The sequence below is a fragment of the Aspergillus pseudonomiae genome, assembly GCF_009193645.1.
Source record: "Aspergillus pseudonomiae strain CBS 119388 unplaced genomic scaffold BDV37scaffold_13, whole genome shotgun sequence".
NCBI lineage: Eukaryota > Fungi > Ascomycota > Eurotiomycetes > Eurotiales > Aspergillaceae > Aspergillus > Aspergillus pseudonomiae.
The window spans coordinates 291,659-304,614 of record NW_022476005.1 but is presented as its reverse complement, the minus strand read 5'-3'; the positions used below and the strand labels follow the sequence as shown (position 1 = coordinate 304,614).

Here is a 12,956-nt window from a genome sequence, read left to right as displayed (position 1 = left end):
CGCGCAGGCAGAAGCAGAGTTTTTCGGCCCAGATCCGGAAAAGGTTTAGGGCTTCAGACTTGAAAAAGGGATGACGAGATGGAATGTCTCTATTATGTTAGTCAGAGACCAGCCTCAGAGCACTTGCATGGCATGGTCGCTACCAGAAGGGAGGTAGAGAAGTTCCCCTTGGCATCGGATATTGTGCCTAGCCTCATGGAAGTGCGGATCGATCTGGGGACGGACGTAACTGAGGATGGACAATGCGCCGAGAGATATATCAGATGCAGTCCTCGGATGTCGCCGGCAAATCATGAAGCGATACCCACCCCGTTCTCGACTCCTTGGTTCCTCCGCCCAGACTAGACGCGCTTGGGGAAACATCTCCGGAGGCTGCTCATGAGGTTCCTGGCGACGATGCCTCCGCCACAGACAATAGATCAAGATGCCTCCCCTGACGCCTCGGTGTAGTGCAAAAGCGCAGAATTAATGTGCGATATAAATTCACCCTGGTCCGAGCCGTTGCGACCGTGAGATTTTTGTATTCGGTGTAAATCCTTCCCTTGCTTCCGCATTCTCTCCCCACGCAACCATGAAGGGCTCCTGGATGTTGGCCGCCGCCACGGCGGCGCTCACTTCAACTGCGTTTGCGGATTGCAACTGCCACTGCCTCCCTGGCGACAGCTGCTGGCCCTCCACGTCGTCCTGGGAATCGCTCAACACCACGGTCGGTGGTCGCTTGGTCGCAACCGTGCCTATTGGAAGCCCCTGCCATGATCCCAACTACGATGCCGCTGCTTGTGCGGCGTTGAAGTCCGACTGGACCACCCCACTGCCTCAGTATGTGCTACGAGTTATTCTTGCTTAATGAGAAGATACTAACGGTAGTCCCCGAACAGTCTCGAGTCTTCGTCCTCGATCATGCAGACCTACTTTGCCAACCAGAGCTGCGACCCCTTCACTGCGGAGTCCCGGCCATGTCTCCTGGGCAACTTCGTCAGCTACGCAGTCAACGTCTCGTCCAGCGACGATGTCATTGCCGCCGTGAAGTTTGCCAAGGAGAACAACATCCGTTTCGTTATCAAGAACACTGGTCATGAGTGAGTACCCTGTGGAATTGGCCTGCATCTAGACAAGGCTGACCAAGATTCCTCCAGCTATATGGGCCGCTCGACCGGCGCTGGCGCCCTCTCCGTGTGGACGCACCATCTGAATGACATTGAATACAAGGATTGGTCGGATTCGTACTACCAGGGTCCCGCATTCCAGGTTGCCGCCGGTGTGATGGGATACCAGATCCTCAACGCCGCCCATGCGAAAGGGCTGGCCGTTGTGACCGGCGAGTGCCCGACGGTCGGCCTCGCTGGTGGCTATATCCAGGGTGGTGGTCACTCGGCCCTGAGCACCAAGTTCGGCCTGGGAGCCGACAACACGCTGGCCTTCGAGGTTGTCACCGCCGACGGCCAGCTGGTCACGGCCTCTCGCACCCAGAACTCCGATCTTTACTGGGCTCTGAGCGGCGGTGGTGCTGGCAACTACGGTGTGGTCATGTCCGTCACCGTCAAGGCTCACCCTGACGCCAAGATCTCCGGTGCTGGCCTCCAGTTCGCAGCCACGGCCAACAACACCGAGGCCTTCTGGGAGGCTGTCGCCAAGTTCCACACCCTGCTGCCCGAGATGACCGATCAGGGCGTGACGGTGATCTACCAGATGGTGTCGGGCATCTTTGCCATCAACCCCTTGACCGCGTACAACAAGACCGCCGACGACGTCAAGTCCATCCTGGCACCCTTCACCACCGCCCTCACGGACCTCGGCATCACCTACAAGGTCTCCTACACCGAGTATGACACCTACTACGACCACTACAACAAGTACATGGGCCCTCTGCCCTACGGCAACCTGGCGGTCGCCACGTACCAATACGGCGGCCGTCTGATCCCGCGTGACGTGCTCGAGAACAACCCCAGCGGCATGGCCTCCGTGCTGCGCAACCTGACCAGCCACGGCGTCGTCGCCGTCGGCGTGGGCATGAACGTCTCGCAGCCGGGCAACGTCTCCAATGCCATCTTCCCGGCGCTGCGCAACGCCGCCGTGACCATGCAGATCGGCACCAACTGGAACGAGACCGCGCCGTGGTCCCAGATGGTCGCGGACCAGTACAAGATCACCAACGAGTACGTGCCCCAGCTCGAGGCCGTCACCCCGGGCAGCGGCTGCTACCAGAACGAGGGCGACTTCCGTCAGCCCAACTGGAAGGATACTTTCTTCGGCAGCAACTACTCCCCCCTGCTCACCGTCAAGTCGAAGTGGGATCCCACCAACTTCTTCTACGTCCTCAAGGGTGTCGGCAGTGATGCCTGGACTGTGTCCGAGTCGGGCCGGATGTGCCGCGCTCAGTAATTGCTTCCCGGCGTTGTTTTCCTTTAAATAAATATATAGACTGATAGACTGTGATCTTTCTTTGATACCTTGTGATATAAAAAAGTAAGTTTCTAATATACTACGAGAATTAATGAACATATCTTGCTATAATCCAACATGTCATCCAACTCCGTGTCTATATACTAGGTAGTAGACTTCCGTACAGGGAGAGTGAACGTGGAGACGAAAGCACTGCAGGACAGTCATGTCTTTTTGCCGCAGATCTTGGGCCAGCCCTTGGATCCCAAATATGAGAACAAGGCGATGACCGACTGGCAGCGACGCCACGTGCGATAAGGTTAAACCACGGCTTTTCCATGCATGAACCCTTCTCTATTAGGCACAATGTCCGTGTACTTGCTAGCATCTGTGGCGAGCATGATCTCCAGTCGTAGTGGAGCATGTCGTCGGATCTAGCGTTGACCCAAAAATGGGGTTACTGAGGAGATCATTTGACGCTAGTTTAACAAACAAATGGGACTCTATTAAGTACTATGCATTATCTAAACCAAATGACGATCATTCGAGATCCGGTAAGAGCTTCTATATGCCATGCCCCGAACAATATCTAGTGTATTCTACCCGGGCCGAGGTAGTCTTGCTTTTAAATCGATAGCTATTAAACAGAGGATTCATTTTTTCGTCTCCGAGCGGCGGAATCGTCCTGTGGCTCGAATAAATCGCCTCGTTCGAGGTCGCTCTCGCCCTGGCCCTGGGATGAATTTCCTGGTCTCCCACTACTGCTGCCCCCGGTGGGACCCTTCTCATCCCTCATATCCGGGTGATCATACACGGTCGGTAATTCCTCATTGTAGCCATGCACGCCACCCACACTCTCCATAGTAAACGGACTAGCCGTGGGAGCGTCCAGCGCGTTAAGTTCCTCTGGGGAGAAAACCCACGGGAACAAGAAGGCGCGGACGGGAATAAGCAGCAAGATAATAACAGGGAACCCAATAGCAGCGATAGTCTGGGTGATGGCAAAGGTGCCACCGAAACCAATAAGTTCAATAATGACAAACAGCCAGATGGACCAGCGGCGTTCCAAACGCTTCAGCGGATGCGATGAAGCAGTGAACCCGTGTTCCTGGGCTAGGAAGATCAGCTTCTGGGTGATACCGTTTCCCTCCAGGGCCTGGACGCCCATGACGAAGAAGAGCCCGGCTAAGACGCCCTGCGGGATCAGATGGATGACAATCAGCAGGGGCCCGGACATGGTGCCGAGTGTCATTATTCCCTGTGCGAGATTGCTGAACCGCTGTTCGACGACGTGATCTATCACTCGCACCACTTTGCCCTTGTTTTCTTCGTTCTCGTCCGCGACGTGTCGCGTGACGCATAGCGACGCTGTGTGGAAGGGCGCTTGTGGGATCAGTCCGTTTGGCGCTGGCAGGCCCAGGATTCCTGCCACTCCTGTGGTGATCCCCAGGAGGAACATGTCCCAGTGGAATCCGGCGGGTTTCCGCAGGGGAAATTCGCTGCCTTGTGCGATGAGCGAGGAGACTGGGATCCAGGGGTCAGCACAAGTGTTGCAGGGATGAAAGGGAAGCATAAAGTGGAAGAGCCTTACCGTTGTGGTCAAAGTAAAACAAGATCGTCAACAGCAAGGCGAATGGGATAGCGAGGAAGATATCGCCGACGCTGAGATCCCAGAAGCGCACCAGCCAGCCACGGTCCGCTGTGGGAAAGAAGGATTTGCTGATCGGGAGAGTCGAGACGCTCACGTCACGCATATGTCCGAAGTGAACAAAGCCCGTGAAGAAGACGATGGTCAGTACGGTGCCGTAGTCCTCGATGAACTTTCGAACCCAGCGATGGAAGAGGCTGCTTTTGCCGATTTCACCACAGACCCAACCGCTCATGAGAACTAGCAATGCCACCATGATGCTGAGATATGCGGATGTCTCCCCGTCTGAACCCCATTGTCGGGTGAGGACCTGGATTCCCTTCTGGAGATAGACGAACGCTACATAGAACCCGAAAATGTCGCATGAGAATCGAGTGACGTATGTCAATCCATTGCACATATTGGTAATGGCGATGATCCAGTGCATAATCAGTGACCATCTGCAAAATAAAACAGTGTCAGCGGGTCATACACTCCCCCTGAGGCTGGAACCGCACTTACATGCCTATCCATGCCATGAAGCCCAAGTAATTGGTGCCTCGCGGGGCGATGATATCATAAACCGTGTAGTTGAAGACCGTGATCGGACCTATCTACAGGGTTAGTGACCAAGCTCCTAATATTCGAGAGTGATGCGTTAATGGACTCTATCCACAACGGACAGAACACTGACCAGTGACACCGACAATGACAAGCGGCTGGGCAGCGAACAAGGAAAACACCACTGCTCCAAGCACCGATGCGAGCAGGACTTCGTTCACGCCATAGTTCTGGTGGGTTTTTTCAAACATATCCAACGAGAAGGCCAGGGCCGGCAGGATGCTACGGCAGTATCAGTTTTGCACCCAATATGCCGTCCTATTATATGGTCGGCGCATTGATGAATTCATCAGACGGATTCGTCGTCAATGTACCTACTTGGCAAAGAACATATAAACTGTCGCCGGAACCACTCGATAGTCCCACGCGTCGGTCCAATCACTTATAAAGAACGGAGCTCTCCTCTTAATGTCGTGAATCATGCCTCGGAAGAAGTGTATGCGCCACCATCTTGATTTCCTCGCAGACGTCGCGGCAGACCGACGTGTGGCGTGTCGCGACAAGCGTTCGGGGTCCTGTGAAGCGCTGGGATCGCCCATTTTGCGCTGGCCACCGAAACTGTGGTGTGGCGTGAAGATGCTTCTAGGCTGGAGGAGTGAACAAATAACGATGTTCTTATATAGACTCCACTCGGAATTAAAAACTGGAGATCTATAGTCGGAGGGGGGAGTTCCGGTTGGGGAAGCGAGTCGGCAAAAACACTCCCTCTCAACATGCAAATCAACAAGTACTACTATGATAAAATAAAAGAAAAGAAGAAGGGGGAGGAGGAAGAAGACGACGGCAAGGTGTAGGACTTTTTTCTATTGACTGATAGGAGATTTTCCCTTTTTTTAACCCTCGGGAAAACGCAGCTTTTTCTTCTGCCGCATGAGCCAGAAAGAATAAAGACTGGTGGAGGCGCGCCTTAGTTAGTCACTGGCCAAATAGCATGTCGAACTAAAACTCGGATCATCTGGAAGGCAAGAGAACTATTGGTGGCCAGAGTCGAACCTCGACGTGCCTGGGGTCCTGGCGTCGGGGTAAAAGATTCAGAATTTATGAGATCGGAAAAGTTTTCGCGGATCCCGTGCCTCTCTCAACCCTCAAGAGCAAGGCCACCGATGCAGGCAGTATCAGTCGTAGTATCGACTATCTCTAAAGCTCATGTCTCAGAAGGCTAAGGGAGAAGAACAAGGCTATCTAAACAATCCAGGGAGCTTCATAGAAACACCGCCCAGCTGCTGAGCCAAATGATATCTTCACGGACCCGCATTTTCGTTTCTTGCCTCCCGAGGTGGAGATGACGCCAAGCAAAACTGACCGCAATCTCTGCCTTCATTGGACTGGTGGGTCAGTCAGAATGCTGCCCGGGCAGAAACTTGGCCGATGATGATTGAGTTGAAGAAGGCTTGGAATTGTTGACCATCGCTTGTCTGCAGTTCTTTGGTTCCTGGACCACTAAGCGGCTGACTGAAGTGGAATGATAGATTTCCAATGATTGAGCCACTTGCATACCGTCCATAGATGCCGCCAGGTTAAAGAAACAGAAAAGAAAATAAAATAAAACTTTTGTATTTAGAATGGAAAGACAGCGCATTGTACATTACAGGATGAGTCAACACTCCATGCCCGTCCAGCAAGGGTAGCAAATCAATTGGTGACATTTGGCTCGTTGGTATACAGGGATGCAATTGAACCCGGTACTAACATCGGTAATCGTACAGGTAAAGTGGAAACAAGAGTGAGCAGGGTGTCCACTCAAGCATTACGGACTATATGCTGGTGGCGTATCCTCTGCAGGGCCACCAGTATGCATGATTCCTTGCGACGGTAGAAACCTCCTGCCTGTGTAGACTACCTGGATTGGGAGCTCCAGCTTAACCGCAGCGTGGCCGTGCCCGGAAATAACCATATATATTTTCAGACTGTATCTTCTGGAGACAAGCATGGAAGAAAATGATGGTGTTAGATATGCAGGATTGTGGCACTTGAATGTCATTTCTGCCTCACTTTCCCAGATACTCTCAGTACCTAAATAGATGATTAGCAGCTCCGTATATTAGAAGGCTATAGACTACCGAAAGTCCAAATATACTGCTTCCAAGGGATATACGAACCCATTTCTGATAGTGTCCAACGAGGAAAGCAAATCTTCCTCAGCTGGCTTGGGTAGGACTTGCGCGTTTCGAAGGTGAACGGAAAGGCGGCAGCATCACACGTCGCTGGTGATCGTCGTTGTGGTTGAATAGAGATAAATGTGCTGGCCTTAAGATTCGAGCGAACGATGCCATAGAACCGTGGCGGAGGTATTCGCATGGCGCCGCCGTTCTTCGGCGATCCATATCGAAGCCGCAATCGTACTGATGTCGCGGCGCCCTCTTTCTCCGGCGAAAATTCAAGAGGCGGTGGCTCGTGGCTATAAACGTGAAGTTTCCCAGCCGGTTGGAGTAACGGACTACGGAAAGTCTTCAAGGCAGAAAGTTGGTATTCTCCGGGGAAGTCTTCGGTACAAACTGGTGGTTGCCGTCCCTGCGAAGCCCACAATGTGAACGGCCGAGTCGTTTCCACCACGCAGTGCCCTGCAATTAGGAACTGCGCGCGTATTCGGTAGTCGATATTGCAGGTTCCCTTAGAACATGAGACCGCAGTCCGATGACTCGCTGGCGAGAAACTGATATGCAGCGATGAGGGGATTTGCTGGCCGTATTTGTTCGACACGGCGCCTGTTAGACTATTAGGCACTAGAAATCGGAAGTCATAGCATTGATCTACGTCGCTGATAATCTGCTGCTCTAGATAGGTGGCGTTCAAGTTAATAATCTACTTTGTCGAATGCCCTCGGCGCTGGTCAGCCATGGATCTCGTTCAATCCTATGTTCGATAGACGCCATGCCTTTTGATAAACGTATGTGTGATAGAGCATTGTCGGGGATTCCCCCACAAGGTCGACATGGTTGAATAGTGTTCCTGCGATGAAGCTGGTCAGATATTAAGGCATAAATAGTGCTGTCGCGCTTTTGTCTGTTGTTAGAGTTGTCCTTTACCTTCTAAGGCTATTTTCACTATGCCAGATATCGGAGCTCTCTGGTCTTTCGACGACACAACAACTGTCCCTCTAACGCCTTGGCCGCTCTCGAAGATGGGAAGATGCCCGTGTTTGCGATGGCCCGAGGTCCATGGCGTAGTATTGGGGAATAATATGTCTAGAGTAACAGCCATTGCGATAAGGCCAAGCTGTGCGGTCGCGTCGCAGAGACATGATCGAGCGATGCTCGTTCCTCTATCCATCCCATGAACTGCAGTTCCATCTTGTCATATATAAGCGCCCTCGCAGCGGTGAGACTTGCATTGTTACTGCGTGGTCACAAGGATGTGCCAGGAAACATCACTTCCTTCCACTGACCAAAAGAATCCCAACCTACTCACTAGGTTCCCTCCGAAGAGGCGCCAAAACCCAAATGACAGACATACTACCGGCTACCAGCCGTCAGGACAAACGAGATAAATACTGGGGTGGACGATGGCAGCTCCTTCCCGGGCTTGTTTACAGTTGCGGTGTAACATAATGACGTCCAGCCTGCATGCGACGAGTCCGATTGCTTGCTTGGCTGCAGGGTGACGTTTCCTGGAAACACGTCATGTTAGATAGCCAGGTTGGACAGGTACGAGTAGACTGTGATCTAGAATCCAGTTCTACTATTCTGTTATGAAAGTCTAACTTACAACGCAAGTAGCATTCTTAGCTGTTCCTATTTCGTATACCCCACTAGCGGCTTCCTTTTCATTTGTCAGTCTGTAGAAATAAGCATGGTAATGATTTGGCGTAGTCTCCACGCTCTCTAGCGCATAGCCTGCGCAAAGACGAACAAGCGTGCGCCATTACTCAATATTGTACTTTGCCTACTTACCCCACTATATCTTGTGTGTAGTAACAATGCCAGTTTAGCCTAATTAAGGAGAAAACACATCCATCGATAGTGATAGCTTATTCTATGGAGTTATAGTGATAGGCAGCCTTTCCAGTATGTAACTGTCATGTGTGGTATATTAGGGTTTACATTATATAGTCAACCGATGGCCCAGGCAGAATGCAAAATCCATTCAATTGGTATCTTACCAGCATTAAATCCAGTACTCTATATATGCATTTTAAACCAGATTGCTCGTCACTGGCTAGGAGATAATGCCACCATCAATAGCAACTATACAAAGAAGAGATGTACTGATCATACTCCTGGGCCCGCAATGAGTGTCTTGATCCCCTTCCCTGATCTCACCTCCTCAAACGCCTGTGGCGCATCTTCAAACTTGAAAACTTGCGTGATCAGCGCCTTAACATTGATTTTCCCGGCAGCAATCAGCTCAATCGCGAGTTTGTAATCGCCACTCGAGTATCGGAAGCTTCCCCGAATAACGAGCTCCCTTGTGCATGCCGTCGTGATTGGAAACTTAACTTCCTCTTTGCCCATCCCTCCTTGAACATACGTTCCACCAGGTCTCAAGATATGGATACCAGTGTAGACTGAGGGCTCTGCACCAGAGGCCTCAATAACAACATCTGCGCCTACTCCGAGTTCGTTTTCTTCTCGAAGCCGAACGGCGTTTTCAGCCGGAGAGGAATCCATGCCTGGGAGGAAATGAGCAGTTGCCGCGTAGGCACGGGCGAATTCCAACCGCTTAGCCTGTACATCAACGACAATCACCTTGGAGGCCCCGAAAGCTCGTGCGACCGCACAGCACAAGAGGCCAACGGGCCCTGCGCCGAATACCACCACCGACTGCCCCGGCTGCAGGGCGGCCTGTCGAACGAGATGCACCGCAACACTGAGGGGCTCCACAACGGCACCCTCTTGTAAACTGACACTCGGAGGAAGCCGGTAACAAAAGTCCTCTGGTAAGACATAGTACCTGGCCAAGGTGCCGTCGAAGGGAGGAGTAGCAGCAAAGGCCATCTCGCTGCACAGGTTGTATTTCCCAGCTTTGCAGAACGTGCATCGCCGGCAGGGCACTCCTGGTTCTAGGGCCACACGATCGCCCACTGCTAGTGTTTTCACCTTGGAGCCAACCTTCTCGACTACTCCAGCCGACTCATGGCCCAGCACCATCGGCTTTTCGAGGACAAATTGGCCAATTCGGCCCCGCTGCCAGTAGTGGACCTAAACAGGAGTTCAGCCTGAGAACCTTCCGTTGTTTCTTACACAGATAACAATAATAAGCAACCTACATCACTGCCGCATATCCCTGTGTATTCAATTCTCACGGAAACATCGTAGGGCTCCAACAAGTCTGGTACTGGGCGATCCTCGAACTCAAGCTCTTGCACGGCTTTCAGCACCAGCGATGGGTTCTGGGACGGCAATGTCAGGTAAGAACTTGGAGTCACAATCGAGCTTTTAGATATCTCACTTTCTCTTTGTTGATCATATTTTCTGGTCTGCCTTTTTTGAAATATGCAGCTTTCGGTGCTCAAGAAAAAAGCAAACAACACAGACACACAATTCGACCTGTCACACAAGGGGTCTTCCCTCCCTTTTAAAAGCTCATCCTGGGGCGAAATCTATTAGCAATTTCGCATGATCCATTTCTCGAGATCATGAGGTTTGAGCTGTGGAGAGAGGAAGCTAGTACTCTCCACGCAGTGGAAAGTATGGCTGTGATCGGGAATGGACGGCGTTTTGGCCGACGGGGAAGTGGATGCGTGTGGATCTCTGGGGAAAGAATGTGGATCCCCCGATGCATCCGGCCACCGAAACTCTTGGAGCAGTTGGAAATCCAACGGCAAAAGACGCCGTTTGCTCCGTCTGGTATGTTCACCGGTCATTCTGGGGATCAAGTTCCATAGCACAGCACATTATCACCGCCAACATTCTGAAGTGGCCCGACTCTGGTCTCGAGTCTTAAGTACCATCGTAGCTCCCGTAGAATCCTAGAGTAGCAATTTCCTACCGAGCAACCCACCATGCAACTCCAACAAAGCTACTACATAGGCGTCGACGTGGGCACGGGAAGTGCACGCGCTTGTGTCATCGACCATACTGGAGAGATAGTCGGATTGGCGTCCGAAGATATTGCTCTCTGGCATTATGGACAGGTGTACTATGTGAGTTGTTGCCCACCGTCTATGTGTCTGGTGACGACCAACGGTTAACCTGGTGTATTGGGTAATAGGAACAATCCACCACAGACATATGGCGCTGCATCGGCTTAGCAGTGCGTCGCGCGCTCGCCGGGAACAAAATCAACCCATCGCACGTCCGTGGCATTGGCTTTGACGCAACCTGCTCTCTCGCTGCCTTTTCCACCGATACCGACGAGCCCGTCTCCGTTACTGGTTCCGAGTTTAATAGTGAGCGAAACGTGATCCTGTGGTTGGATCACAGAGCAGGAAGCGAAACAGACAAGATCAATGCAACGGGACACAAGGTATTGAGCTATGTGGGAGGGAAAATGTCTATTGAGATGGAGATCCCCAAGATCCTGTGGCTGAAGAATAATATGCCGACCGAGGCATTCGCAAAGTACAAATTCTATGACTTGGCAGATGCTCTCACTCATATTGCGACCGGTAGTGAGACGAGGAGCTTGTGTAGCCTCGTCTGCAAACAGGGCTATCTGCCGAAAGAACCTGAAAAGAGCGCGGCCGGTGGATGGGCTGAGGACTTCTTTGAGACCATTGGACTTGGAGAATTCAAAGAGAACAATTTCACTACAATTGGGGGAAAACATGGCCTGGTGAGTTGCATCTTTTCAAAGCGTATCCGATGTTAAGTCGGTTGTTTCCAGAGGTGTCACAAGTATCTAATCAACGGTTGAACAGAATGGTCAACATCTCCATGCAGGAGAGCTCGCCGGCTATTTATCTGAGAAAGCAGCCAAGGATCTAGGGCTACCAGTCGGCATTCCCATTGGTAGTGGTGTGATCGACGCCTATGCCGGCTGGATAGGCACCGTCGGGGCCAAGGTTGAACTCCCTAGCAATTCCAGTGACAAGAGACAAGAGCTCTTTACTAGACTTGCTGCGGTAGCAGGAACCTCTACATGTCACCTCGTCATGTCGCCGAATCCGGTTTTTGTACCTGGCGTTTGGGGACCGTATCGAGATGTTTTGCTGCCCGATTGCTGGATGGCCGAAGGAGGGCAATCGGCAACAGGCCAGCTGCTGAAACATGTCATTGAAACACACCCAGCATATAACCAGGCGAAGGACTTGGCCGAAGTGAAGAAGACCAACATTTTCACGTTTCTGAACGAGCATCTAAGGGAGATGGCTGAGAAAAGCAACGCCCCCTGTGTTGCATACCTCGCACGCCATTTCTTCTACTACGGTGACCTCTGGGGCAATCGATCTCCCATGGCTGATCCAAAAATGACAGGCTCTATCATCGGCTTGACAAGTGATACCTCAATCAACAGTCTTTCAATCCTCTACTACAGCACGTTGGAATTTATCGCGTTGCAGACCCGACAAATCATTGAGAGCATGAACCGGTCCGGTCATCAGATTACCTCTATTTTCATGTCGGGATCTCAATGTCAGAATGACATCCTAGTCAACTTAATTGCCTCCGCCTGTGACATGACTGTTGTGGTTCCGTTTTATGTGAATGCAGCAGTGTGTCACGGCGCTGCGATGCTGGGTGCCAAAGCTGCCACCGCGGATGCGAAAGGAAACACGGATGATCTTCAGGAGATTATGGAGAAGATGAGCAAGCCAGGAAAATGTTTCCTTCCGACTGAGGATAAGAGAGAGAAGGATTTGCTGCGGGCAAAATACCACGTCTTCCTCGACCAATGTCAAAAGCAGAGAGAGTACCGGGCGTTGGTTGACCAGGTCCTGGCAAAGTGAGCCATGAGGGCTATGAGTTCACCAGCGTAATGGAGGTCGCGCGACACTAGCAACTCAGTGGACATTGAATCAAACGATCACAAAGCGCAATGCGGCGTTGGCAACCCTAGCGTTGCAGCATACCGTTACCTACCAAGATACCATCAATGGTCCAAGGGCCTAGATCAATACTCGCAAACGGGCATTCTATACTGACAAGAGGTGCTTGAAGCGAATTTAGCTAATTTCTAATTGTTCATGAGTTTGGGCTAGATAGGGCAAAATGAAACATAATGATAACGTCTACCTTATGAGTGATTTATCCACTAGAAATATATAAAGAGGGACTCGAAATATCCTTTTACAGAAGTGAATCTACATTGGCAGTACTAGAACTTCTCTACTACGATCCAATATTGTATTACGACCAACGATTAAATTAACAAGAACTCTGTGACTTCTATATGGGGCTCCATCGTGCTATATATAATATTGCAAGTACACACCCAATGATACATT

At 51.4% G+C, this 12,956-nt stretch overlaps 5 protein-coding genes across 5 annotated transcripts; 2 read left to right on the top strand and 3 right to left on the bottom strand.

The window, feature by feature from the left end:
- The first annotated feature begins 490 nt into the window (after positions 1-490).
- On the top strand, positions 491-2,517 carry BDV37DRAFT_40118 (putative isoamyl alcohol oxidase). The gene is made up of 3 exons (XM_032090575.1): positions 491-819; positions 879-1,079; positions 1,137-2,517. The coding sequence occupies exons 1-3, from the start codon at positions 572-574 to the stop codon at positions 2,380-2,382; spliced, it is 1,695 nt and encodes a 564-aa protein (XP_031944382.1). The 5' UTR covers positions 491-571; the 3' UTR covers positions 2,383-2,517.
- A 179-nt stretch (positions 2,518-2,696) lies between these two features.
- BDV37DRAFT_241839 (anion exchange family protein) lies at positions 2,697-5,836 on the bottom strand. The gene is made up of 5 exons (XM_032081236.1): positions 4,949-5,836; positions 4,704-4,852; positions 4,532-4,619; positions 3,974-4,470; positions 2,697-3,906 (listed from the first exon to the last, which is right to left on the bottom strand). Exons 1-5 carry the CDS (start codon positions 5,167-5,169, stop codon positions 3,023-3,025), a joined length of 1,839 nt encoding a protein of 612 aa, XP_031944381.1. The 5' UTR covers positions 5,170-5,836; the 3' UTR covers positions 2,697-3,022.
- Positions 5,837-6,377: 541 nt separating this feature from the next.
- BDV37DRAFT_280326 (uncharacterized protein) lies at positions 6,378-7,831 on the bottom strand (the record flags this gene model as incomplete). The annotated part of the gene is made up of 3 exons (XM_032086532.1): positions 6,378-6,643; positions 6,730-7,335; positions 7,657-7,831. The coding sequence occupies 3 exons, from the start codon at positions 7,829-7,831 to the stop codon at positions 6,378-6,380; spliced, it is 1,047 nt and encodes a 348-aa protein (XP_031944380.1).
- Positions 7,832-8,838: 1,007 nt separating this feature from the next.
- Positions 8,839-10,036, bottom strand: BDV37DRAFT_291297 (NAD(P)-dependent alcohol dehydrogenase; the record flags this gene model as incomplete). Its single annotated transcript, XM_032088902.1, has 3 exons — positions 8,839-9,768; positions 9,837-9,959; positions 10,019-10,036. The coding sequence occupies 3 exons, from the start codon at positions 10,034-10,036 to the stop codon at positions 8,839-8,841; spliced, it is 1,071 nt and encodes a 356-aa protein (XP_031944379.1).
- A 535-nt stretch (positions 10,037-10,571) lies between these two features.
- BDV37DRAFT_291295 (FGGY-family carbohydrate kinase) lies at positions 10,572-12,508 on the top strand (the record flags this gene model as incomplete). The annotated part of the gene is made up of 3 exons (XM_032088901.1): positions 10,572-10,712; positions 10,781-11,344; positions 11,430-12,508. The coding sequence occupies 3 exons, from the start codon at positions 10,572-10,574 to the stop codon at positions 12,456-12,458; spliced, it is 1,734 nt and encodes a 577-aa protein (XP_031944378.1). The 3' UTR covers positions 12,459-12,508.
- Positions 12,509-12,956: the final 448 nt, after the last annotated feature.